The sequence below is a fragment of the Aethalodelphis obliquidens genome, unplaced genomic scaffold (genome assembly GCF_003676395.1).
Source record: "Aethalodelphis obliquidens isolate GAN/ISIS:26980383/991018 unplaced genomic scaffold, ASM367639v1 scaffold19, whole genome shotgun sequence".
Lineage (NCBI taxonomy): Eukaryota > Metazoa > Chordata > Mammalia > Artiodactyla > Delphinidae > Aethalodelphis > Aethalodelphis obliquidens.
In genome coordinates, this window is record NW_020837963.1 from 13864099 (window position 1) to 13889041 (window position 24943).

The following is a 24943-nucleotide window of genomic DNA, read 5'->3' on the forward strand; positions in this document are numbered from 1 at the left end:
AATAGACTGGCACTTGGATGACGAGGTGAAAGGCAAGTGGAGCAGGGTGATGGATGGAGCAGGGGGCCTCAGAAAAGCCAGGTGTTTATCCTGGATGCACTGCCTCATAGGAAATGGCTTTGGTGAAGTCACTGGATCTGAGGCTGTTTCTTCCACAGTAAAATGAGGGTTGGAGAGTACCTCTTGGCCCTCGCTAGCTTTGGTGTTCTATGACCTGCTGCCATGGAAACAATACAAACATTGAAGTGAGGCTTAAACCTCACCTTCCACTTAGAGCAGCTTTTAACTCCTAAGGCTTCTAGATCTACCTCGACTACCTATGAGGGTTGTTAGGGGAAAGGACACATACGTAGAGTGATTCAGGACAAGCCAGTGGCGGCCCCAGGGAGGATCAGGAAAGAGACAGAGTGGGCTGGAGAACGCTCCCCGATTCCCAGCTCTTGTCTCTCCTCTATGTACTAAGTGCCCCATCTTTTTAGTGGGCTGCACTGTGTCCGCATATGGGCCCTGAATTGATCCTGCAGCGTTCTAGAGGCCCACAGACCTAGTACATGGCAATGAAAACCGTCATGGCCACACAAGGGAAGACCAGCAGTTGTCAGCCTCTAAATCCTTTTTGGCGTTGAGAAAAATTATGGCTTCTTTCACCCAGAAAGTCTCGTTTTCCCCACAGTCTTTCAAAGAATCAAGAGCTTCCAGACCCACTTGAGTCCCTTGATTCCCTCCTCCAGGCCCCTGAGGCCACGGAGGGAATCCCAGCTGCGGGTTCTGAGCTAGGAACATACCCAGCTGTGGCATTATTCCCACAGACCAAACTTCTCTGCAAATTTCGGACTAGATAACAAGGAGGGGCGGGGGGCGGGGTGGTGTTAAACCTTAGGTTCCGGAAGAACATTCGCAAAAATCCGTCTCCCTTTACAGTTTCTAGAATGTGTGAGCAAAACCAAAACCTAGTAGCAGTTACCGTACTACCCTGACAATAATACATGGTACAGCGCCAGTTCTTGTAAACTTTAGAAACAGGAAATACTTGTCATGGTTACTATGCTACTTGCCTATTCAGCGAGGCTTCAAAGTGTACAGGGGTGATGCTACTTGGCACTTGGAACAGCTGAACATGAGCATAGAGCAGGTTGCCTGTCCTGGACGGCCATTACCAAAAATGAAAAAATGTAGGACTGGGGCTTGAAGAGTCCCTTACAGGCCATGTACTTCAAGTAAGCAGCAGGACAGCTACAGGTCCTTAGGTTAGGCTTCTGGTTAAACAGAAAATATCCCCCAAAAGAGCACAGTTTTAGGAGGGCAGCCGGCAGTTACCCAGCCGGCTGTAACAGTTACCCGATTAGAATCAGAGACAGCTTCTTCAGCAGGAGACGCGAAGTTCCCTGGACAGTGAGATCCATGAGTGGAGGACAGGGTTAGTCTTACTCATCGTGGTGCAAGGCACATAGTAGGTGCTCAAAAATAGGTCAAAGGAGTGGACATCCAACCAGTCTGTTCTTGGTCCCGTGTCCCTTTGCCGACAGAGGCAGGGAGGGTTTGTCCATCCCTTCAGAGTCTGGTTCTCATCTAATTCTATCGAGACGTTGATCTTCTACCCGCTAACCTGCCCGAGGGTCCTGTGCTTTGGTTAATATGTACTTGCCGCTAAACTAACTCTTCTTCACCGCTAATGACTTGGTGCTGTGTTGGCCTCAATCTTTAGATTGAAATGGAAGCCACCTGTTCTCTTTCGAGAAGTGTCTCTTATTTCATCTATGAGAAAATGAGGTTCCCAATACAATCTCCAAAGAAGACATCAGCATGGTTGTAACATGGGCAACAGGCACTGAAGATGGGGGAACCGGGTTGTGAATTTACAACATGCAACCAAAGGGTTAAGTTTAAACACCTGTACTTTAAAGACGAAGGTAGTCAGAGGCAAGGTGGGAATGGGGAGGGGCAGGTGCAGATTAGAAATTCAGGAACCTCTTTTGATGGAGCCGTCAGAAATCAACTTTCCCCTTGTAGACAGAAAAAGAATGATTCACCAAGAAGCTTCTGGAGGGCTTACCTGGTGGCGCAGTGGTTGAGAGTCCGCCTCCCGACGCAGGGGACACGGGTTCGTGCCCCGGTCCGGGAAGATCCCACATGTCGCGGAGCGGCTGGGCCCGTGAGCCATGGCCGCCGAGCCTGCGCGTCCGGAGCCTGTGCTCCGTCCGCAACGGGAGAGGCCACAGCAGTGAGAGGCCCGCGTCCCGGGGGGGAAAAAAAAAAAAAAGAAGCTTCTGGAAAGCTGAAGTTATTGGGGGAAAGACGTTAAAAACAAAGAAAATGTCTAGGACTCACTGATTTGGAGCTAGAAAGCAAAAATATACTGAGCTGGTATTTGTACTTGTGGCGAAGATTCACACATAGGCCTTCGTGTGCGCGCGAGCAAACGCATTCCCTTCATGCTTTTTCCCTGGTACTGATCGTGTCTTCCTCATAAGCCCCCAGTCATGTAGCGGTTTGGGGGATGAGTGGAGAACAGTTCTCTCCCACTAAGCTGCCTCTGGTAGGTGGGTGGGGACTGGCTAGGCCCCGTGTCCCAGAAGGGAAGCAGGGAAACAGCTCCCGTCCTCACGGTTTCCCTCGGTTTGTTCTAACCCAACCCCGAGGTTAGGGGAACTCGAGTCGGGATTACGTGCCCCCATGAGCCCCGACTCCGTCAGCCCTTTTGTCCCAGCATCTGAGGGCCGGGTCCCCTCGTCCACACCCTCACACACTCCCGATTTCCGATTGTGCAGGTAAGACTCTGTTCTAAGAAGAAAGGAACTTAGAAAACTCAGTAAAGCCTGACTTTTAAAGATTACTGCCCTGCTTAAATGAAAATAAAGCCAAACACCTGTTTTTTACGTTTGCTTTCCTCCGTACAACTCTAATCACCATCCCCATGTCATCCCCAAGGCACCCCCCTCCCCCCAGTCCCGAGATGCTTTGGAAGAAAATTGAGGCAGAAGTGGAGAGACAAGAATTTTTTCTGGTAATTCCCTGTACCCACCGTTGGCAACTAGGGCTTTTTCCTAGGACTTCGGAAATAAATTACTATAAACTGGTTAACTTAACAGAGCACACATTCCCTTAGTTCTGGAGGCCAGAGTCTGGAATCAGGGTGTCCCCAGAAAAGAATCTTTGTCTTTGGACCTCAACTAATGACATCTGCACGGAACCTAATTTCTCTCACGTTCTGAGGTTCCAGGTGCATATGAAATTGGGGGATGCTTTTCAATCCACTACAGCAACCCACTTTTCCCCAGGCTTCCCCTCTGGCCCTCCTTCCCCGCAGCCTGCTATCAACGGAGGATAAAACTCAGTACAACGGGGAGTCCATCCCTTGCCCCTGCTCCGCTTTTGCTATTGAACCAAATTCCCTCGCCCAAAGCCCAAGCAGCCATAAACGCCCAGCCCCCAGTTTGTGGAAGTTTCTCCATGAGGCAGCCTAGCGAGGAGACCACGGAACAAGCCTCAGAGCTGCCTCGCCGGAGGCCAGGTGCTCAGGGTATTTACGAGATTGAAGCAGGGCGGTCTGAGGCACGGGGAGGGTGGGGAAAGGTGATTGGAAATAAGAAAATCGTGAGACACTTGTTCTCTCCACGTTCAAAAATGGAGGCTCTTCGCACGATCTGAGGGTGGAGTTTTCGGCCCTCTGACGTCAAAAGGTCACTGAGCGGACACTCGCGCATGCCCAGTTGGAGGGTGGGCGGTCCTAACCAGTCTCAACCAGCTCAGCTCCAACTAGACACAGCTGCCTCCAAGTTCCTGGAAAACATCTTACTGTTTATGCTACGTGCCGTTTGGAGGACTTCCCCGGTGGTGCAGTGGTTAAGAATCCGCCTGCCAACGCAGGCGACCAGGGTTCCAGCCCTGGTCTGAGAAGATCCCCCATGCCAGGGAGCAGCTAAGCCCGTGCGCCACAACTACTGAAGCCCACACACCACAACTACTGAAGCCTGTGTGGCTAGAGCCTGTGCTCTGCAATGAGAATCCCGCGCAACCCAACGAAGACTAGCCCCTGCTTCCCGCAACTAGAGAAAGCCTGCGCGCAGAAACGAAGACCCAACGCACCCAAAAATAAATAAAGTTTTCTAAAAGTGCCGCTTGGAAGTCATGAAAGTCTTTTGTAGCAACAGTGAAAACAACCTTGATTGGTGAAGGCAGGTGAACTGGACTTGACTGATAATTACCCACGGCTTCACCCTCCGGAAGGCTGGTGTTCTAGAGCCCAGCCTTCCAGACCCCGTAATTAAAATCAACCACTTCAGACTGTTCTTGGAGGGACCTGTCTGTGCCGGAGCCCCAGGCTCTCCCATCTGTGATGGAGAGGCAGTGACTGGGGAGTCCCATATATTTGTAGTCAGATTTAGACCCTGAACTAGAAATTTAGAAGATGAAGGGGTAAACAGTTTTCATGATGGTTATTTTCCCACCCAACGCTATCAGTTTGATGGTAAATGCGAAAGCACTTGTTTTTAAACCATCACTTTAAAAAAAGGCCCGAAATCGCAAGGCAGTATCAAAATACCTGTGCTGACTCAGAAAGATAATTTTTCAAGCATCAGCAGAAAGGGGAACTTACAGAATTTGCAACTTTACCTCCTGCCCTGCCCCTACGCTCAGCTCTATAAATACAGTGGAGGCCGTAAATTGGAGGGGGTGGGGGAATACGACTTCTCCCCCTTCTGTCTTGCCTCTGTACGTAGATTTAATTCAGTTCGACAAATAATATTGACAGGCACTGTGTTTGTTCTTGGCATTTACAGATGAATTAGACCCAGTGCCTGTCTCCACGTAGCTCACAGAGTAACAGCCCAGCTGGGCTTACAAACAGCTAAAATATACAGTAAATGCTAGCAGAGAGATTAGGAATAAAATGTTATGGGAGAGATTAAGTTTCCTTCAGGGAGAGGAGAAGGGACAAGGGTAGCAGAGAAAGATCCAGAATCTGCTGCCTGTGCATTTACATTTATTAATTCCTTCATTCCTTTATTCAACAGAGAATCGTGGAAAGCTCTGTACGTGCCAGGCCTCACCCTACCTGCTGGGGAAATCATATCACCAGAAAAGATTCTGTCTTCTTAGAACCTGAATTCTGTGTAAGGAGGTAGACAAAGCCAAGGAGGTCAGAAGATACTCTACAAGGAGAGATGATGGAGGAAACAGCATGAACAAAGGCACTGGGGCATCCAAAGTGCCCATTTATCTGGAATGACTAGGATTTGGGAAGGGTGGGAGCAGGGAGACAGCTGAAGGAGCCCACAGTCTTGTTCTGGAGACTCCTACACATGGCACAGATTTATTCCTATAGCAAGAGGGTCCATCCAAGTTTGACAGGGGCTAGGAAAGTGATGTTGTCATTGGTCTGAACAAGGGAATGATATTCCCAGATTTAGGTTTCAGGAAGATTGTTGCAGTAACATGAGAGTATCTTAGAAGAGAAAGACAGTGGTCCAAGGAGTCTATTGCGGTAGTCTAGATAAAATTATGAAGACTGGGCTACAGTGGTGGCTGAAGGATGGAGTATGTTGTGGATGGAATTGTGTCCTCCAAAAAGATATGTTCAAGTTGTAACCCCTGGCACCTGTGTAACTAACCTTATTTGAAAATAGTCTTTATAGATGTAATCAAGTTAAGATGAGGTCACACTGGATTTGAATGGATCTCAATCCAATGACTGGTATCTTTGTAAGAGGGAAATTTGGACACAGAGACACACAGGGAAAATACCACGTGACCATATAGGCAGAGATTGGAGAGATGCATCTACAAGGATGGCCAGCAGCCATCAGAAGCCAGGAGAGAGGCATGGAATGGCTTCTCCCTCAGAGAGAGCCTCCAGGAGGAACCAGCCTTGCCAAAACCTTGATCTCAGACCTCTGACCATCAGAACTGTGAGAGAATAAGTTTCTGTTGTTTTAAGCCCCCCAGGGTGACAATTTGTTATGGCAGCTCATGGAAACCAATAGGGAGAGGAAGATTCCGACTCAGGAGACACTGTAGAAGGAAAATTGACAGGATTGGGGGACTGGTTAGATGTAGGGATTGAAGATGAGGAGGACATCAAGGACCATTCTCGGGCTTCCAGCTCAGGGAATTGCGTTATAAGCTCTTGTGGGGCTGACACACCTGTTTGCTGGAATACTTGATACACTAAGTAGGTGCTTAATAAATATGCATTAAATAACAAGTGTTGGCAAGGATGTGGAGAAAAGGGAACACTTGTTGGTGGGAATGTAAATTGTTTCAGCCACTATGGAAAACAGTATGAAGGTTCCTCAAAATTTTAAAAATAGAACTACCATAGGATCCAGCTAGTCCATTTCTGGGTGTTTATCTGAAGAAAATGAAAACACTAATTTGCAAAGATACATGCACCCCAATGTTCACAGTAGCATTATTTACAATAGCTAAGATAAAAGCAGCCTAAGTGTCTATCAACAGATGAATGGATAAAGAAGTGGTTTATACACACACACACACATACACACACACACAACACACATATATATATAGTGGAATACTACCCAGCCATGAAAAGGAATGAAATATTGCCATTTGCAACAACATGGATGGATCTGGAAGGTATTATGCTTAGTTAAATATGTTAGACAAAGACAGACAAACACTGTATGTTTTCACCTATATGTGGAATCTAAAAAAATAAAACAAATGAACAAATACAACATAACAGAAACAGACTCACAGAAAGAACAAACTAGTGGTTCCCAAAGGAGAGAAGGGTGGGGGGAGAGGCAAGATAGGTGAAGGGGATTAAGAGGCACAAACTACTAGGTATAAAATAAATAAGTTACAAGGATGTAATGTACAGCACAGGAAATAGAGTCAATATTTATAATAAATTGGTATGGAGTATAATGTATAAAAATATCAATTGACTATGTTGTACACCTGAAACTAAAATAATATTGGGAGTCCACTATACTTCAATAAAATAAAGAAATAAATAAACATGAGTTAGCTCAGCTACCATCTTTGGGCTCGAACAGAGCCCCTGTACAACTTAGTTATTTGTGTCGAAGTTGTGCAGGGGGGATGGAGATAAGGCAAAGGCAGTGTGCCCGGGGCTGCCAGCAGGAGCAGGGTGGGCGCGGAATCGTGGCGGTGTGTCTGGGGAGGTACACTGGACATCGCAGCGAATGGAGTGTGATGGGCCCCACGGTTCATCTCTCTCTCTGTGTCACCACAGGCCACATCCTGACCTCTGCTCCTCCAGCCCCGATGAGAAGACCGACTGCAACATCTCAGACTGCTCCTCTTCCCACCTGGTGTGGGGCTCCCTCCCCTGCAACCTGCCAGGCGTCCCCAGACCCCAGTTCTCCTTAGGATCCTGCCTGGGGTCCTCAGGACCAGTGTCCCTGCCGCCTCCACTGGTCCTTCGGATCAGCGACGGGCCAAGAAGCTTCTCGGCCTCCCTTTTCCCGGAAGTGCGGAGACTCTCCAAGGATCTCGCTGGGGAGGGGCGTGGTTAACTAGCCTGGTCCATCCCACATTTGTAGAACGCCAGCTCCACACACGATGCGAGGCCTGCAGTGTGTCATCTCAGCAAGGGACGGGTCAAGAGGATGGGAACTTTGAAGGACCACAGAAAATATGAGGTTTGAGCTGATCTGAGCCTTTCTGCGGAGAAGATATTCAAAATCTAGGAAGGAGGATGACACCGGAAGCGCCCCAGGAGAAGCCGGCTGCTCCTTTCCCTGTTTCTTCCCTGCCTTCAGGATTCCTGCCCTTGCCCTTCGCGATGAAGGTAACCGAGGAGAGAAACTGGGGCATAAGGGAGCGTAAGGGGTGGCGGCAATTTGCTCGGGCTCGGGGCCCACCCTGCTGCTTTGTACCTTTGACTTTCTCTGAGTTCAAATCCATCAGTATCTTTTCAAGCCAATCCTCTGCGTTCCTGGATCCTCTGAAAAGGGCAGCACAGTAACAATTACGAAGGTCAGGTTAGGACATGGAATTAGCGCATTCATCAGCTCAGAACCCTCTCGCCCTCCTTCAGTCTCTGTGCTGACACTCCTACCCCATGAGTCCCCTTGCGAGAAGAACCGCCACTTGGAAATTTGAGATGGGGAGATGGAGAGGATGCAGCAAGACCCTGACAGATGTGGGACACTTCTCACTCCCCTTCCTATCACCTCGCTGTTGAAGGAACCTTACTCCATGGTTGCTTTTCTCCTTGTATCTCCTTCGTGCTCTCTCCCCAGTCAAGCAGATGGAGAGGTCATTCCTCACTGCCTCAGGGCGGGATGTGCTGAGGGAAGAACAAAACCAGCCTGTATTCCAGACTCTGAGCTCCTGGGCATCAAAATGCCTAAAATGTCAGGGGGATTTAGAGGATTTTCAGAACAGTTAGAAGATTCAGAGAGGCCTGACCCCCTTCCTAAAGCATCACCCCTCCCTCTCTGTCCTGCCTTGTCTGTCTCTATAGCACCATCACTGCTGATGATACAGGTACCTCTGTTTATTGTCTGTCCCCCCACTAGATAAGCACCCTGGTTTGGGGCGGGGGACTTCACTTTGCTCACTGTTGCATCCCTGGCACGTAGAAAGAGGTCTAACATAGAGTGGGTGTTCAATTAGTATTTGCTGGATGAACAGAGTATTTTGAGCAGAGACAGACTTCCCCTGGTGAGAGAGAGATCTGCTGGCCTGGGAGCAAAGCAGAGGAAAGAGGCACCTGGTGTGTCTCTGCTCCCAGCTTCCAGGAGAGAAGGGCAGTGTTCTTGCCAGAGAGGTAGCAAGAGCCCCGGCAGACAGCGCTGCGTGGGATCTCCCAAGGTGGGCCATCAGGCCCCTGGTGTGGCACAGAAAAAGCAGGAGACCTGAGGCTGCATGGCCCAGGGTAATGGTCACCTCTCAGCAGTGACCTCAGTGGACCAACAGCACCAGGACAGTATATGGACAGATGTCACAACCCTGCAGAACAGGGCAGGAGGACCTCCACAGACTCAGGTGAACGTTTCCCGCAGTCTGCATATGTGTGGCTCAAAATGGGAGAGTTACGGTAATTTCCTTATAGTAATGGGGAGCTGGGCTTGATTCCAGCCACCTGTTTGTGAGGCCCCTGGGTCTTGTTGGACACACGTGCCTATACCCCTTCTGTTAGTGACGTGAAGAGAGGTGGAAGGACAGGGGAAGGACCATGTGGTTATTGTATATACGTGGGAAGCACATGAAATTTCAGACTAGTGGAGTTTTTTTGGGGGTGTACGTGGGAAGCAAATGAAATTTCAGACTAGTGGAGGTTTTTTGGGGGGTGGGGGGAGGGTGCAGGTGTCCAAAGCTATTTTGAGCACAGCAGGAACATTCTGTCATTTGCCCAGCACGGAGCTGGGTCTCTTCCCACTCCGCAGGTCAGTGATACGGGCCTCCAGAGGCTCCAGCCCCCACCTTCTTAATATTCTCATCTATATACACCAGCTTCCAGCCAAACTGGACCTTGCCGTCCCCTAACATGTCCCTCTGAGCCAAATTCATGCTCTCCTATTGGCACTCTTCATTATGGCTAATTACCCTAGACCTTCATGTGTTCAGTAAAAACTGGTTAGGTCAGAGCCTCTTCTTGTAAACTCTTTTTAGCAATTAGATTCACTCACTATATGGATGTAAACTCTTGTTTACTTGTAAACTCTTTTTAGCAATTAGATTCACTCACTATATGGATTCGAAAGGAATTCACCTGAATTCTTTTACCATATGTGTGAAAGTTCATATTTTCAGGAGCCCAGCAATGAGCTGAGGTTAGTGGACCGGCAGTGAGGCTAGTGAATCGCATCTGGGTACCCACGAGGGCTGCGTACAAGTTTCTGGTTAACATCATGATTTTTTTTCCTCTTCGTTAATGTGTGATATCACAAAAGAGCAAAGATAAGCACCGTGGAATTCAGACCCATGCCCAGTTGTCTCAAGGGAAGGAATCTCACCTATGACTTTGAAAAGCACCGTTTTTACCAATATTATCTACTCATTGAATTGTTCCTATAGAGTCTACCAGCTCTGGAAAAGTCCTCGCCAACCAGGTGGTAAGTATTGTATCAGTTATCGTCTGGTGAGAGTCGAAGCCAGCCTTGTTCTGTATTCCCAGAGGATGGGAAGGATAGAACCTTCACCATCTCAGCCATGATGCTCAGTGCCCAATTTGGAGGAAAATATCTGATCCCCTTGAGGACTGGTCTGATACTGACCCAGTTACTGGTGTGTGTTCTAACTATGAATAGGAAGGCTATGGGCTTATTGTTTTTTAACTATCTATTTTTTAAACCAATCACTAATTTATTTGAACAGGTAATCCATACACAGCACAAAATTCACACGGGTATCCGGTGAAAGGGTGTAGAGTGACAAATAAGTCTTCCTCCTACCCCTTCACGAAGTCCCCTTCCCCAGAGGCAACCACCGTTATCAGAGTTTATTTTAGTTGTAAAGAGAGTTAAGCGGCTCAGCCCAAAAATGGAATTAGGAAGCTGTGTAATGTCGTGATTAGGGCTTGGAATCAGGCCAACTCTGTTCAAAGGCTGGCTGCACCACATCCCGACCCAGAGCCCAGACACCAGCAGGATTTATCCCCTTGGATTGTTGAGATAATTAAATGAGCAAAACACAGCCCCAGGCACGTATTTACATTCAATAAACATCAGCTATTCTAAGCGATTGGGCGACTGAGCTTGGAGGAGGAGGGCCGAAGGGACGGGCAGGGCACGTTGACTACTCTCTGGGGAAAGCCTTCAGCCTTCACTACTCTAAGTGCGGTCCCTGGAAATCCCTGGGAGTTTGTTAGAAATGCATGATCCCAGGCCTTCCCCAGACCTGCCCAATGAAAAGCTGCTGTCAGACAAGCTCGGCAGGTGACGTGCATGTGTGTTACGGTTTGGGAAGCACTGCCCTATGCAAGCCCAGGAATCCTTGAGGGAATGGGCCGTAGAGTCCCTGCCTCTGGGGAGCCAATGATGCTGTTTCTCCCCCTTCAGACTAGGAGCCTCTTAGACTTCTCAGGATGAAAATTCAGGAGAAAAACACGTTTAAGGGAAAAGCCACTTCCCCTCCCAATCCCCAGCTTTCTTTTCCACATCCGATTTCCCAAGCCCGGTCACCTGTGACCTCCAATGCGGCTACAATGTGTCCTCTCTTGTCCTGTAGCTTGATAGCAACCCGATAGAGGGTTTGGGGGCAGGGTGGCATGTTGTTTTCAGAGTGATACAAGAGACACAGTGGAGCCTGCCCAACGAGCTGCAGGGCTGCCAGGATGCCAACTGGGACGCGAAGGTCCTGGCAGTGGGGGGCTGCTTCAGTTAGGGCTTGTCATTAGAAACAAGGTCTGCATGGCATGAGGGGTGGAAGGCTGGAGGGGCTCAGGGGGTGACAATCACTGCTGTTTGCCACATGTTCCAACAAGGAGTATATGACATACAGGAAGCAGCCCTTTCCTTAAAATAGCATTACGTACTATGATGGTGGTTACATGTCATTATACACTTGTCCAAACCCATTGAACGTACACCACCAAGAGTGAACCCTAAAGTCAACTATGGACTTTGGGTGTTAACCACGTGTCAGTGTAGGTTCATCGGTTGTAACAAATGTACCTCTCTGGGTGGGGAATGTTAACAGTTGAGGAGGGCAGGGGGTAAATGGGAAATCTCAATACCTTCCCCTCAATTTTGCTGTGAACATAAAACTACTCCAAAAAAGAAATTCTATGTTTTAAAAAAGAGAGAGAAAATTACATCTTGTCACTGGATCAGCTGTAGAAGAGAAAAGAAAACCAAAGTTGAGGCCCGGGGCAGTGTGCTTTTTAAAAATCACCATTACAACAGAAATAACTTAGAGCTGGGCTGTCCAGTCCAGAAGACTTTAGCCATATGTGGCTAGTGAGCTCCTGAAGCATGTGTGGTGCAACTAAGGAACTGAATTTAAGTTTTTATTTAACTTTAGTTAATTTGCATGTAAAAATTTTAACGACACGTAATTCAGTTAGGAAAAAATTTAAGTAGGTTCAGAATAGTTTGGGTATGTGAATCTACTCTTTCAACTGTTAATTTCATGAAATCTCAATACAGATCATGTATTTCCAATAAGTAGTTAGCATACAAATTGAGTGTAAACTACACACCAGATTTTGAAGACTTATAACCAAAGAAAAGTAAAATATCCCGTTAATAACTTGTATATGGATTGCATGTTGACATAATATTTTGGTTACACTGAGTTACTAAAATATAATATTAAAGTTTATTTCACCTGTGTCTTTGAACTTTTTTAACAATGTGGCTTCCAAAATAAATTAAAATGACGTACCCGGCTTACCCACGTACACTGCTGGTGGGAGTGGAAAACGGTGCAGCTTCTTTGAAAAACAGTATATGATATTTCCCCAAAGGTTAGACATAGAGTTACCCAGCAATTCTACTCCTAGCTATTTACCCAAGAGAATTGAAAACATATGTCCACACAAAAACGTGTCCACGAATGTTCACAGCAGCATTATCCATAATAGCTACAAAGTGGAAACAGCCCAAATGCCTATCAACCGATGAATGGACAAAAATAGGTACGGTAGATCCATAGAACATAATATTATTCAGCCACGCAACGGAATGAAGTATTGATAGATGCTCTAACATGAATGAGCCTTGAGAATATTATGCTAATTGGAAACAGGCAGACAAAAATCACATATTGTATGATTCCATTTACAGGCAGACCTCAGAGATATTGCGGGTTCAGTTCTAGACCACTGCAATAAAGCAAATATCACAATAGAGCAAGCCACATGAATTTTTGGTTTCCCAGTGCACATAAAAGTTATGTTTACACTATACTGTTGTCTATTAAGTGTGTGGTAACATTATATCTAAAAAAAAAAAAATGCACATAACTAAATTCAAAAAGACTTCAGGGCTTCCCTGGTGGCGCAGTGGTTAAGAATTCGCTTGCCAATGCAGGGGACACGGGTTCGAGCCCTGGTCCGGGAAGGTCCCACATGCCACAGAGCAACTAAGCCCGTGTGCCACAACTACTGAGCCTGCGCTCTAGAGCCCGTGAACCACAACTACTGAAGCCAGCGAGCCACAACTACTGACGCCCGTGCGCCTAGAGCCCGTGCTCCCCAACAAGAGAAGCCACCACAGTGAGAAGCCCGCGTGCAGCAACGAAGACCCAACGCAGCCAAAAATTAATTAATTAAAAAAAACCAAAACACTTCATTGCTAAACAATGCTAACTACCATCTGAGCCTTCAGCGAGTCATAGTAGTAACAACAAAGATCCCTGATCACAGATCACCATAAAATATTGCAAGAATTACCAAAATGTGACACAGAACCATGAAGTGAGCAATTGCTGTTGGGAAAATCATGCTAATAGACTTGCTCAATTCAGGGTTGCCACAAACCTTCAATTTGTAAAAAATAAAATAAAAACCAGTATCTGCAAAACACAATAAAGTGACACACAATAAAACAAGGTGTGCCTGTATATGAAATGTCCAGAACAGGCAAATCTACAGAGACAGAAAATGGAGTTTGCCAAGGGATGGTGGAGAGGAGGATAGGAAGTGACTATTCATGGGTATGGGGTTTCTTTGGGGGATGATGAAAATATTCTGGAATTAAATCGTGGCAATGGTGGCACAGCTTATGAACATACTTACACAAAATTACATATGTGGTTTGCATGATATTTCCACTGGACAGCACTGATGTAGATGAAATAACAGCTTCTTTCCCAGCTGTCACTGGTGAGGGTACAGAGCTTAGCCAGAGCTAATCAACATGGGGTGATTTATGTTGCACCCCCCCCCACCCCCCAGGGGACATTGGGCGCTGCCTGGAGACATTCTTGGTTGCCAGCTGCGGTAGAGATGAGAGGTAGAGGTTGCTACTGGCCAGAGACGCTGCTAAACATCCTACAATGCACAGGACAGCTGCACATAATGAAGGATTATCCAGCCCAAATGTCAGCAGCATCGAGTTTGGGAAACCCTGCACCAGAAGCTGCTCAGAGTTTCCCAGCCTCCTTTGCACCATCCCAGCCTCTCTGACTGCCCTGCGGTCAGAAGGTATGTTCTGGGCATGACCTTCCCAGGACACTTTCTCCTGGAGTCCAGCCACTTCACAGGCATTCTCAGGCCAGGAGCTCCTCTGGACACCAGTGTGGAGACGGAGACATTCTAGGCATCCTAATTCCAGAGTGGATTAGATGTGGAGTCCATGACTCTGTCCTTTCTCCCTGAGGCTCCCTGAGTTCCAAAATGTTATACTTTATTTATTTATTTTTATTTTATTGTTTTTTTATTTTTCTTTTCTTTTATATTTTATTTATTTTATTGTTATCATTTTTTTGGCCGCGCAGCTTGTGGGATCCTAGTTCCCCGGCCAGGGATCAGACCCCGGTCCCCTGCAGTGGAAGTGCTGAGTCCTAACCACTGGACCGCCAGGGAATTCCCAACATACTTACTTTAGATGAAGCTGGCCTTGTTCTGGGTAGAATTACCATTTTTCTTGTTGTTTTCTCTTCTGTGTCAGCTTTTGAAGCCAAAGACATCTAGAATTTGCATAGTGTGTGTCATAAATGGGTTCCTTCTCTGATGTCGGAAGTAAAAACCTAAGGAATATCCTCACTTGCTCTGAAGTGCTTTGTTTTAAAAATTATCCTTTCTGTCTGCATTAGTTTTTTGTTCGTTTGTTTGTTTTGGCGGTACGTGGGCCTCTCACTGTTGTGGCCTCTCCCATTGCGGAGCACAGGCTCCGGATGCACAGGCTCAGCAGCCATGGCTCACGGGCCCAACCGCTCCACTGCACATGGGATCTTCCAGGACCGGGGCACGAACCCGTGTCCCCTGCATCGGCAGGTGGACTCTCAACCACTGCGCCACCAGGGAGGCCCTGCATTAGTTTTTTATGGCTGCTGTAACTAATGACCACAAACGTAGTCACTTAAAAGATACAAATTGATATCTTACAGTTCTGGAAGTCAGAAGTCAGACATGGATCTCCCTGGGCTAAAATCAAGTTAGCGGCAGGGCTGCATTCCTTCCAGAAGCTCCAGAGAAGAAATCCCTTGCCTTTTCCAGCTTCTAGAGGCTGCCCGCTTTCCTTAGCTCATGCCCCATTCCTCCATCTCCAAAGCCAGCAGCACAGCATCTTCCAATCTCTCTCTGACTCTTCTCCCTCCCTCTCTCTCTTAGAAGGACTTCTGTGATTACAATTTGGACCCCTGGGAAATCCAGGGTAGTCCCCCATCTCAAAACCTTTAACTTATTCACATTTGCGAAGTCCCTTTTGCCATGTAAGGTAACATACCCACGGGTTCTGGGGACTAGGGCATGGACCTAATCTTTCGGGGGCATTGTTCTGCCTACCACACTGTCAACTGAACCTGGGCAATCTGCTGGGTGGTCCCTCGGCCAGCATCCTCATGCCACAGGGAGAAGAAATTGGGGCGTGTTTGCTTTTCCAGAATTGTGGAATTTTCCCAATCAGAGTTTTGAGGTAGTTAAAATGCTGACTTTCCAGATCCTAATTCTCAGTGACTTGTGCCCCAAAATGGTCAGTGATAGATTTAGAAACTATGTGTTATAGGCTGAATTACTTCCCCACCCGCAAATTCATGTGTTGAAGCTCAGAATGTGACCGTATTTGGAAACAGGGCCTTTAAAGAGGTGAATAAGGTAAAGTAAGGTCCTTAGAGTGGCCCTTAATCCAATATGACTGGTGTCATTATAAGAGGAGATTAGGATATAGACAGACAGCAGACACGTGCACCCACAGAGAGATGACCGCACGAATGCCCAGTGAGAAGGCAGCCACCTCAAGCCAAGGAGAAAGGCCTGAGAACTAGCCAGCTCTGCTGACCCCTTGACCTTGCCCTTCTAGCCTCCAGAACTGAGAAAATAAATTTCTGTTGTTTAAACCATTCAGTCTGTGGTATTTTATGATGGCAACCCTAGTAAACTAAAACACGACTTTTCCATATTTATACCTTCATATCATTTGAAATGAATGATCACTATTCAAATCTATTCATATTATTATGGTTGACAATGTTTCTGGAGTGCTTGTCACGCTTGCTGGATTGATATCCCCTTTTGTACACGGGCCTTTCAGATCACAGGGCAATGTTCAATTCAACATTTATTGAGCTCTTCTAACGACCAGGTACTGTGTGCTCAGTAAGGCTCACCACTGACCACAAGGAATTCACAGTCCAGCAGGGCAGATGAATCAGGATAGTGTGGATCTAATCCAGTGTGATGGACAGGAGAGGCTCTAAATGAAGAGCTGTAGGACTAAGCAGACGAGTGACCCGGGGGCAGTTGAGCCCAGGTGACTGAGGAGCTAGGGGGCAGGCATAATCCAAATCTGCCTTGGGGACAATTAGATAATTTCACAAACAATCTGGATTTTGGAGCCAATTAATGGGGTTCTTTTTCCTGAATGATCCTGGCTCTTTTCTCAAACTTCGGTGGCCCTCAGCAGTAGCAGCAGCAGCTTCAGTTTGTGGTGTGTTGACCTGATTGCCTCAGGGAATCTGAATTCCATTTTTCCCACTTGAAATAAACGTGCCATGTTCCTGTTAATTAACATCTTTGAGCCTTGTGGGCAGGCTCACACTATTATTACAAGGATTGAAGGAAATAGCAAATGCGGGGCATTCGTTCAGTACTAGGAACATGAAGACAGACACTCAATAAAGGGTGATTATTTTTGTGGATGAGGAGACACTTCTGTTTCTCCCCACAGGCAGTGCAAACTTTTGACCAAGTATAGAAGCTGGGATGACGATCTAAAAGTGTACCTCCAAGTCAATGTCATCTTTTAACTACACAACTGACTGATCTGGCTTATTCCTTATTGCTTAGTTTTGGTAAGTAACAATTCCATCTCAGAAAAATGCCTTAGGACAGTGTCATATACGTGCCATGCAATGAACACAAAAGTATCAATATCACCATTCATAAGAACACAGCTTCCCAGTGAATAGGGTAACCTCTGGTATAAATTAGATACAAATAGAAGCTATTTTAAACCATAGGGATGATTGTTAGTAATTTACGATATTAGTGCACCAAATAGCTCCCAAATTACCTGGGGCTGTGAATTCTGAGGGTGACTTTATATCTTAGCTTAGACTGCTCTAACAAAATACCATAGACTGGGTGGCTTAAACACCAGAATTTTTTTTTTTAACATCTTTATTGGAGTATAATTGCTTTACAATGGTGTGTTAGTTTCTGCTTTATAACAAAGTGAATCAGTTATACATATACATATATCCCCATATCTCTTCCCTCTTGCGTCTCCCTCCCTCCCACCCTCCCTATCCCACCCCTCTAGGTGGTCACAAAGCACCGAGCTGATCTCCCTGTGCTATGCAGCTGCTTCCCACTAGCTATCGGTTTTACGTTTGGTAGTGTATATATGTCCATGCCACTTTCTCACTTTGTCACAGCTTACCCTTCCCCCTCCCCATATCCTCAGGTCCATTCTCTAGTAGGTCTGCGTCTTTATTCCTGTCCTGCCCCTAGGTTCTTCATGACCTTTTATTTTTTTTCTTAGATTCCATACACATGTGTTAGCATACAGTATTTGTTTTTCTCTTTCTGACTTATTTCACTCTGTATGACAGACTCTAGGTCCATCCACCTCACTACAGATAACTCAATTTCGTTTCTTTTTATGGCTGAGTAATATTCCATTGTATATATATAAACACCAGAATTTTATTTCTCATAGATCTGGAGACCCAACTCGGTTCCTGGTGAGAGCTCTCTTTCTGGCATGCATACAGTGCAGCTGCCTCCCCATGGTCTCTCCTCTTTTTCTTATAAGATCACTAATCCCACTGTGGGGGGGGGGGTCCACCCTCACGAACTCATCTAAACCTAATTACCTCGAACATTGTCAGATTTATCCATTTTTCTTTCCCTTTATGCTTAGACAGACTTTCGCACCTAGAGATCCACATTTCCTTCCATTTTATTTGATATTTTTTTGGTAGCTGATATATTTTTTTGGTATTTTTTTGAATTAAGGACTCACAGGACTTTAGTGCCTGGGAAACAGAGATCTTCTTGTTGAATCCCTTCAGTTCACACTGAGGAAAGAGGCCTCAAGAGGAGGAGAAATGACACAGGACGTGCAGCTGGTCACTGGCAGAACCAGGACTAGAATCGAGGATTCCTAGGCTCCAGTCTGTTTTCCTTTTCAAAAACACTAGTTTTACTCTATGACATATATCACAGAAAGATCCTTTTTGACCCACTTCCTATAGTAATGGCAATAAAAACAAATGGGACCTAATGAAACTTAAAAGCTTTTGCACAGCAAAGGAAACCATAAACAAGATGAAAAGACAACCCTCAGAATGGGAGAAAATACTTGCAAGTGAAGCAACTGACAAAGGATTAATCTCCAAAATACACAAGCAGCTCATGCAGCTCAATATCAAAAAAACAAACAACCCAATCCAAAAATGGGCGGAAGACCTAAATAGACATTTCTCCAAAGAAGACACACAGATGGCCAAGAGGCACATGAAAAGATGCTCAACATCACTAATTATTAGAGAAATGCAAATCAAAACCACAATGAGGTATCACCTCACACCAGTCAGAATGGCCATCAACAAAAAATCTACAAACAATAAATGCTGGAGAGGGTGTGGAGAAAAGGGAACCCTCCTGCACTGTTGGTGGGAATGTAAATTGATACAGCCACTATGGAGAACAGTATGGAGGTTCCTTAAAAAGCTACAAATAGAACTACCATGTGACCCAGCAATCCCACTACTGGGCATATACCCTGAGAAAACCATGATTCAAAAAGAGTCATGTATCAAAATGTTCATTGCAGCTCTATTTACAGTAGCCAGGACATGGACGCAACCTAAGTGTCCATCGACAGATGAATGGATAAAGATGTGGCACATACATACAATGGAATATTACTCAGCCATAAAAAGAAATGAAATTGAGTTATTTGTAGTGAGGGGGATGGACCTAGATTCTGTCATACAGATTGAAGTAAGTCAGAAAGAGAAAAACAAATACTGTATGCTAACACATATATATGGAATCTAAAACTTTTTAAAAAAATGGTTCTGATGAACCTGGGGGCAGGACAGGAACAAAGACACAGACATAGAGAATGGACTTGAGGACACGGGGAGGGGGAAGGGTAAGCTGGGACGAAGTGAGAGAGTAGCATGGACATATATACAGTACCAAATGTAAAATAGATAGCTAGTGGGAAGCAGCTGCATAGCACAGGGAGATCAGCTCGGTGCTTTGTGACCACCTAGAGGGGTGGGATAGGGAGGGTGGGAGGCTCAAGAGGGAGGGGATATGGGGATATATGTATGCATATGGCTGATTCACTTTGTTATACAGCAGAAACTAACACACCATTGTAAAGCAATTATACTCCAATAAAGATGTAAAAAAAAATTAAAATTAAGTTAAATTCAAAAAACCACTAGTTTTCAATAATGCAGGTAATAAATGAATACAGTTTCCTTTTAAAATGTTACATTACTAATCACCCTTCTGAATGCAATATTCCTATTTTCCTCCCTGGAGTTAGTCACCATTATCATTTTGGTGTGTATCCTTCCAGACTTAAAAAAAATAATTTTATGTCTATATATATGTATGTATAAGAACATACACTACTCTGGATTAGTCTGGAGGGCATGAATGGTATCATGTTCCATGGATCATGCTGCACTATACCTTTCTCTCTATATTATGTTTTGAGATGCACATCATCTGAACAGGCCACATTTTATTTAGCTGTTTCTGCATAAATGTTTCCTTAGACAAACAATTCTGCAAAACATATTATGGTACACAGCCCTCCTGGGGCCCGCGTGTAAGCTCTTCTTGAGAGTAGATACCGAAAAGTGACACTGCTGCCCTTCTTCGTGTTAAAAGATACCACCAAGTTACATTCTTGCTGGCAATGAACCCATTTCTCCATAATCTCAATAACTTGATGTTATCATCCTTTAAATCTTTTGTCTGTCTGATGGGTGAAAATGTTACATCTTTTAAATTTATATTTTCCTAATTACTCACAAGATTGTACATCTTCTCATATGTTTAATAACCACTTAGATTCTCTCTTCTGTGAACTTCATATTTATTTACTTTTACCTTTTTTAAAATTCAGTTGTTAAGGATACTTTTCTTATCTATTTGTTTTTTATATGCCTTGGAAATTAATCTTTGTCTCTTACATGTTTGACATATTTTTCCTGGTGCGTCACTTTCATTTAATTTTGTTCATAGTATTTTTTGTTATATAAAATTTTTAATTTGATGTAATCAAAACTGTCACATTTTTTCTTTGTTTTTGTTGTTGATGTTCTTTATATCCCAAGAAGATCTTGTGGCTTTCAAGGTCATAAAAATAGTTTCCAATACTTTTTCCAGTAGTTTATAGTTTGGGTTTTTTATATTTAACTCAAAGATCCATCTGGGGCTTCCCTGGCGGTACAGTGGTTAAGAATCCGCCTGCCAATGCAGGGGACACGGGTTCGAGCTCTGGTCCGGGAAGATCCCACATGCTGTGGAGCAACTAAGCCCATGAGCCACAACTACTGAGCCTACGCTCTAGAGTCCATGAGCCACAACTACCGAAGCCCTCACGCCACAACTACTGAAGCCCGCGCACCTAGAGCCCGTGCTCCGCAACAAGAGAAGCCACCGCAATGAGAAGCCCGTGCACCGCAACAAAGAACAGCCCCCGCTCGCCACAAAAGAAAGCCCGTGTGCAGCAACAAAGACCCAATGCAGCCAAAAATAAATAAATTAATTAATTAATTAATTAATTTTAAAGAAAGAGCCATCTGGAGTTTATTTGAGGTCCATTGGTCTTATTTTCTTCCCCACACGGATGGCTAGTTGTGTCAACTTTGAAGATTTTGCTTCTTCCCTAAAACTTGGCTATTTCTATCTTAAACCAAATTCCAATATATTCTTAGGTCTGATTCTGTTCTCTCAACTCACTTTGGTTTATCTACTTATCCGTTTGGGGCTACTACCGCACTGTTCTGATTACCACAGCTTTAGCGTTCGTATTGATAGATGGTTGGGTAACCCAATATTTTTTCGGTCCCTTTTCAGTGAAGCAAGTTCACTTTCAGTCATAGCAAAAAAAAAAAAAAAAGACCAACAAGGCATGTCTCTGGCACTCAGCTCCCACCCAAGGCAGTGATGAGAGATTTGCTACAGCGACTAAAACTCATCCTCGCAGCCCAAGGACCCTCCTCTCACCAGCCTCTCCTGCTGCCACCCAGATTCTTGTCCCGTCCCTACTCCTCAAAATAAAACTCAGCTGTAGATGGTACACCTGTTTTGGATTAGTTATAATAAATCAGGATCTGTATTTATTTCAGTGGCTGGACAGGTGAAGCCCAAGCTGCATTTATAGCAAGCCAACTAGAAAGCAGAGAAAAATCCAAGTCATGAGGTTTTTGTCCTCTTAGGGCAAAGGGGTTACACTTGACAAGCCCGAAACTTCCCGTGGTTTCCAAAATCCTGTGATTCTTTACAGGAACGCCTCAAGTTGTAGTATTCACACCAGGTCTCATTCTAGTTAAGCCCATGGCTTAAATTCTGCTCAGGATAATCACTTAATTAAAGTGATCACTTAATTAAATCACTTAATTAATTAAGAATCACTTAATTAAAGGTGCAGATACAACAAGTCTTGGGTACAATTCAGAGATCTGTATCTTTAAACAAGCACCTTAGCAGGTGATTCCCAGTGCAAATCATCCCGGCCCCCACTTGGAGGCAGTGCCCTGAGGCCTTGGAGCCCCTGAGCAGCAGGCCTTTGTGCCCCTGTAGCACAGGGGGGACTCTGTAACACGTGTTCTGTAATGAGGTAGCCCGATGAAATCAGTTACTAGGGAATGACATCAGTATAATGTAGATGCTGCATTGGCTCATGGGCAATTTTTCCTAGGCTAAGGGCCCCTGAATAGCTGGAGTAAACTATAGAATCTTGAGCAGGAAAGGGAATAGCCTTTAACTCAGCTTTTGCATTGGCAGCAGGGACCCTTTGTAGTCATATTTTAATAAAATTAAAACTGAAGCCTGGGGGGTGGGGGAGGGATGGACTGAGAAACTGGGGTTGGGAGATGCCAACTATTACACATAGAATGGATAAACAGCAAGGTCCTACTGTATAGCACAGGGAACTATATTCAATCTCTTGTGAGAACTATAATGGGAAAGAATCTGAAAAAAATATAGGTATAACTGAGTCACTTTGCTGTACAGCAGAAATTAACACAACGTTGTAAATCAATTAGACTTCAATTAAAAAATAAATTAAAAAAAAAATGAAGCCTGCCCCAGTGCTCCTAAGAGGCACACTCCAGGCCTGGGTCACTTGAAGGCACGCGGCACCTCCCAGGCCCAGCTTCACAGACGGCTCCACAGAGACCCATTTCTGTTTTCACATCTCAGCCTCCAGCTGCTCTGACTAAAGGGCTGCCAGCACTTCCACTCAATGACCTTGTGTATATTTAATCTCCGCTGTGGCGGCCCTCAGGCAACCTGAGCTGCCTCCCTGAGCCGCCTCCCTGGGTGGTCCAAGTGAACTTCTTGCATTCAGTTTTTGCTTTTGTCTCTAGTTTTTAAATGGCCTGTTTATGAAGTAACCTGCGGGGAATACTATTTTCCCCAGAAGCTGTGGGGACTGTGACTTTGTAGAATGTGAGGTGTTGCGGGAATGCGTATACCGTACCAGAGCAGAGACAACTTACACGTGGAGAACGCCCACTACCTTGATTTGAAAAGTAGTATTGAATAACCTGGCGCTTTGTTCCTTGGCTAAGATTGCAGAAAATCAGGTGCAAGGGGCTCCAGTATCCTTGAGGGAGCGCTTTCGTGAGGGGCACAACCTCTCAGGAAAGGTGGCCCTGCTCTGCCGGTGTGGGACCTGGAACCCCCAGGGTGACACTTGCATTCCACTCCCTGAGGGCCTTAGAACCACCAAAATCAGAACCTCTGGGGGTGGGGCTTGGGCACCTGTATATTTAGAAAACCAGGGATGGTTCTAAAGCACAGCCAAGATTCTCAATCTTAGAGGTTCAGAGAATCATTTGGGAACTTTTAAAACCCTCAGTGCCCAAGCCACACTGCAGACAAATTACATCAGAATCTTGTAGGGGGAGTGAGGGATGGGGGCAGTACTCAGGCATCAGAATGGTTTAAGGTCCCAGGTGATCCCAGGTACAGCAGGGTTGAGACCATTGCCTTAGGGTCTCAGTGGGAAAGATCTCTTCTTGCAGACCAGGTCTTTTGGAACTTTAGTGTGCATACAAATCTCCTAAGAATTAGGCTAAAATTGCAAATTCTGATTCAGCAAGACTGGGGCGGGGCTTGAGATTTTGCATTCTGCCAAGCTGGTCTGCAGACCACAAGGTGAATAGCAAGGCTGTAGGTACTAACCAGCTTCCTGTTGATTTTTTTTTTTTAACATCGTTATTGGAGTATAATTGCTTTACAATGGTGTGTTAGTTTCTGCTGTATAACAAAGTGAGTCAGCTATACATATACATATACCCTCATATCTCTTCCCTCTTGCATCTCCCTCCCTCCCACCCTCCCTATCCCACCCCTCTAGGTGGTCACAAACCACCAAGCTGATCTCCCTGTGCTATGCGGCTGCTTCCCACTAGCTATCTATTTTACATTTGGTAGTGTACGTATGTCCATGCCACTCTCTCACTTTGTCCCAGCTTACCCTTCCCCCTCCCCATATCCTCAAGTCCATTCTCTAGTAGGTCTGCATCTTTATTCGCGTCCTGCCCCTAGGTTCTTCATGACCATTTTTAATTTTTTTTAGATTCCATATATATGTGTTAGCATACAGTATTTGTTTTTCTCTTTCTGACTTACTTCACTCTGTATGACAGACTCTAGGTCTATCACCTCACTGCAAGTAACTCAATTCCGTGTCTTTTTATGGCTGACTCATAATCCATTGTATATATGTGCCACATCTTCTTTATCCATTCATCTGTCGATGGGCGTTTAGGTGGCTTCCATGTCTCAGCTATTGTAAATAGAGCTGCAGTGAATATTTTGGTACATGACTCTTTTTGAATTATGGTTTTCTCAGGGTATATGCCCAGTAGTGGGATTGCTGGGTCGTATGGTAGTTCTATTTGTAGTTTTTTAAGGAACCTCCATACCGTTCTCCGTAGTGGCTGTATCAATGTACATTCCCACCAGCAGTGAGAGGGTTCCCTTTCCTCCACACCGTCTCCAGCATTTACTGTTTGCAGATTTTTTGATGATGGCCGGCCGTTGATTATTTAATACCGACTGAGTACAACACCTGCAGTGAGCAGTAATCATGCAGGTCCAGGATGGTAATGGGTTTAGGCAGAAGTGGCACAGTGGGCTTTGTGATTAAAAACAAAACAAACGTTTGTGTTACTCCCTGGGTCAGCCGTGGACTAGTGCTGACAAGAGGCGTGACTGCCACGTTCTGAGAGACGAGTGATTGTAAACTTCGGCCCTTCCCATCATCAGCAGAGAGCTGGCTTATCTGCCTTCCTGAGACAGTGCTAACAGTTGTTTTTTGGGGTAATGCATTTTATTATGCAGATGAATTCGAATCTCAGATTGTTCTGTCCCAGATATGAAAACTATATTGCAAGAAGGTTTAGATTATCAGCTTGTATTTTCCTATGCTTTAAAAGAATTTTTCTGGAGACCTGTGTCTGCCTGTCACTGGGTGGCCATGCACATTTCAAGCTGCCGTATACCGTGTTATTACACTGCCTGCCTAGCTACTCGGCTGCACTTAAATGAACTTTCCTACCACATTTATCACATGAGCCTACACAAGTGACACATTTCTTACTACACACACATACATACAAACATACA

The 24943-nt window shown here is 45.3% G+C and overlaps 1 protein-coding gene across 3 annotated transcripts in view; it reads right to left on the reverse strand.

Annotated features, from left to right (window-relative positions):
• The window catches only part of ALPK2 (alpha kinase 2), a 129360-nt gene that overhangs the window by 56799 nt on the left and 47618 nt on the right, over positions 1-24943 (reverse strand). Inside the window, exons 5-6 of one of the 3 annotated variants that reach the window (XM_027118623.1) lie at positions 7872-7939; positions 7522-7656 (exon numbers count right to left, since the gene is read on the reverse strand). The exons of 1 other annotated variant lie outside the window; for it this stretch is intronic. In XM_027118623.1, coding sequence (XP_026974424.1) covers positions 7910-7939 — 30 coding nt within the window. In that variant the 3' untranslated portion in view covers positions 7522-7656; positions 7872-7909. Of the gene's footprint in view, positions 1-7521; positions 7657-7871; positions 7940-24943 lie in introns of those variants that run through there. One more of the 3 variants, XM_027118622.1, reaches the window with a different exon arrangement.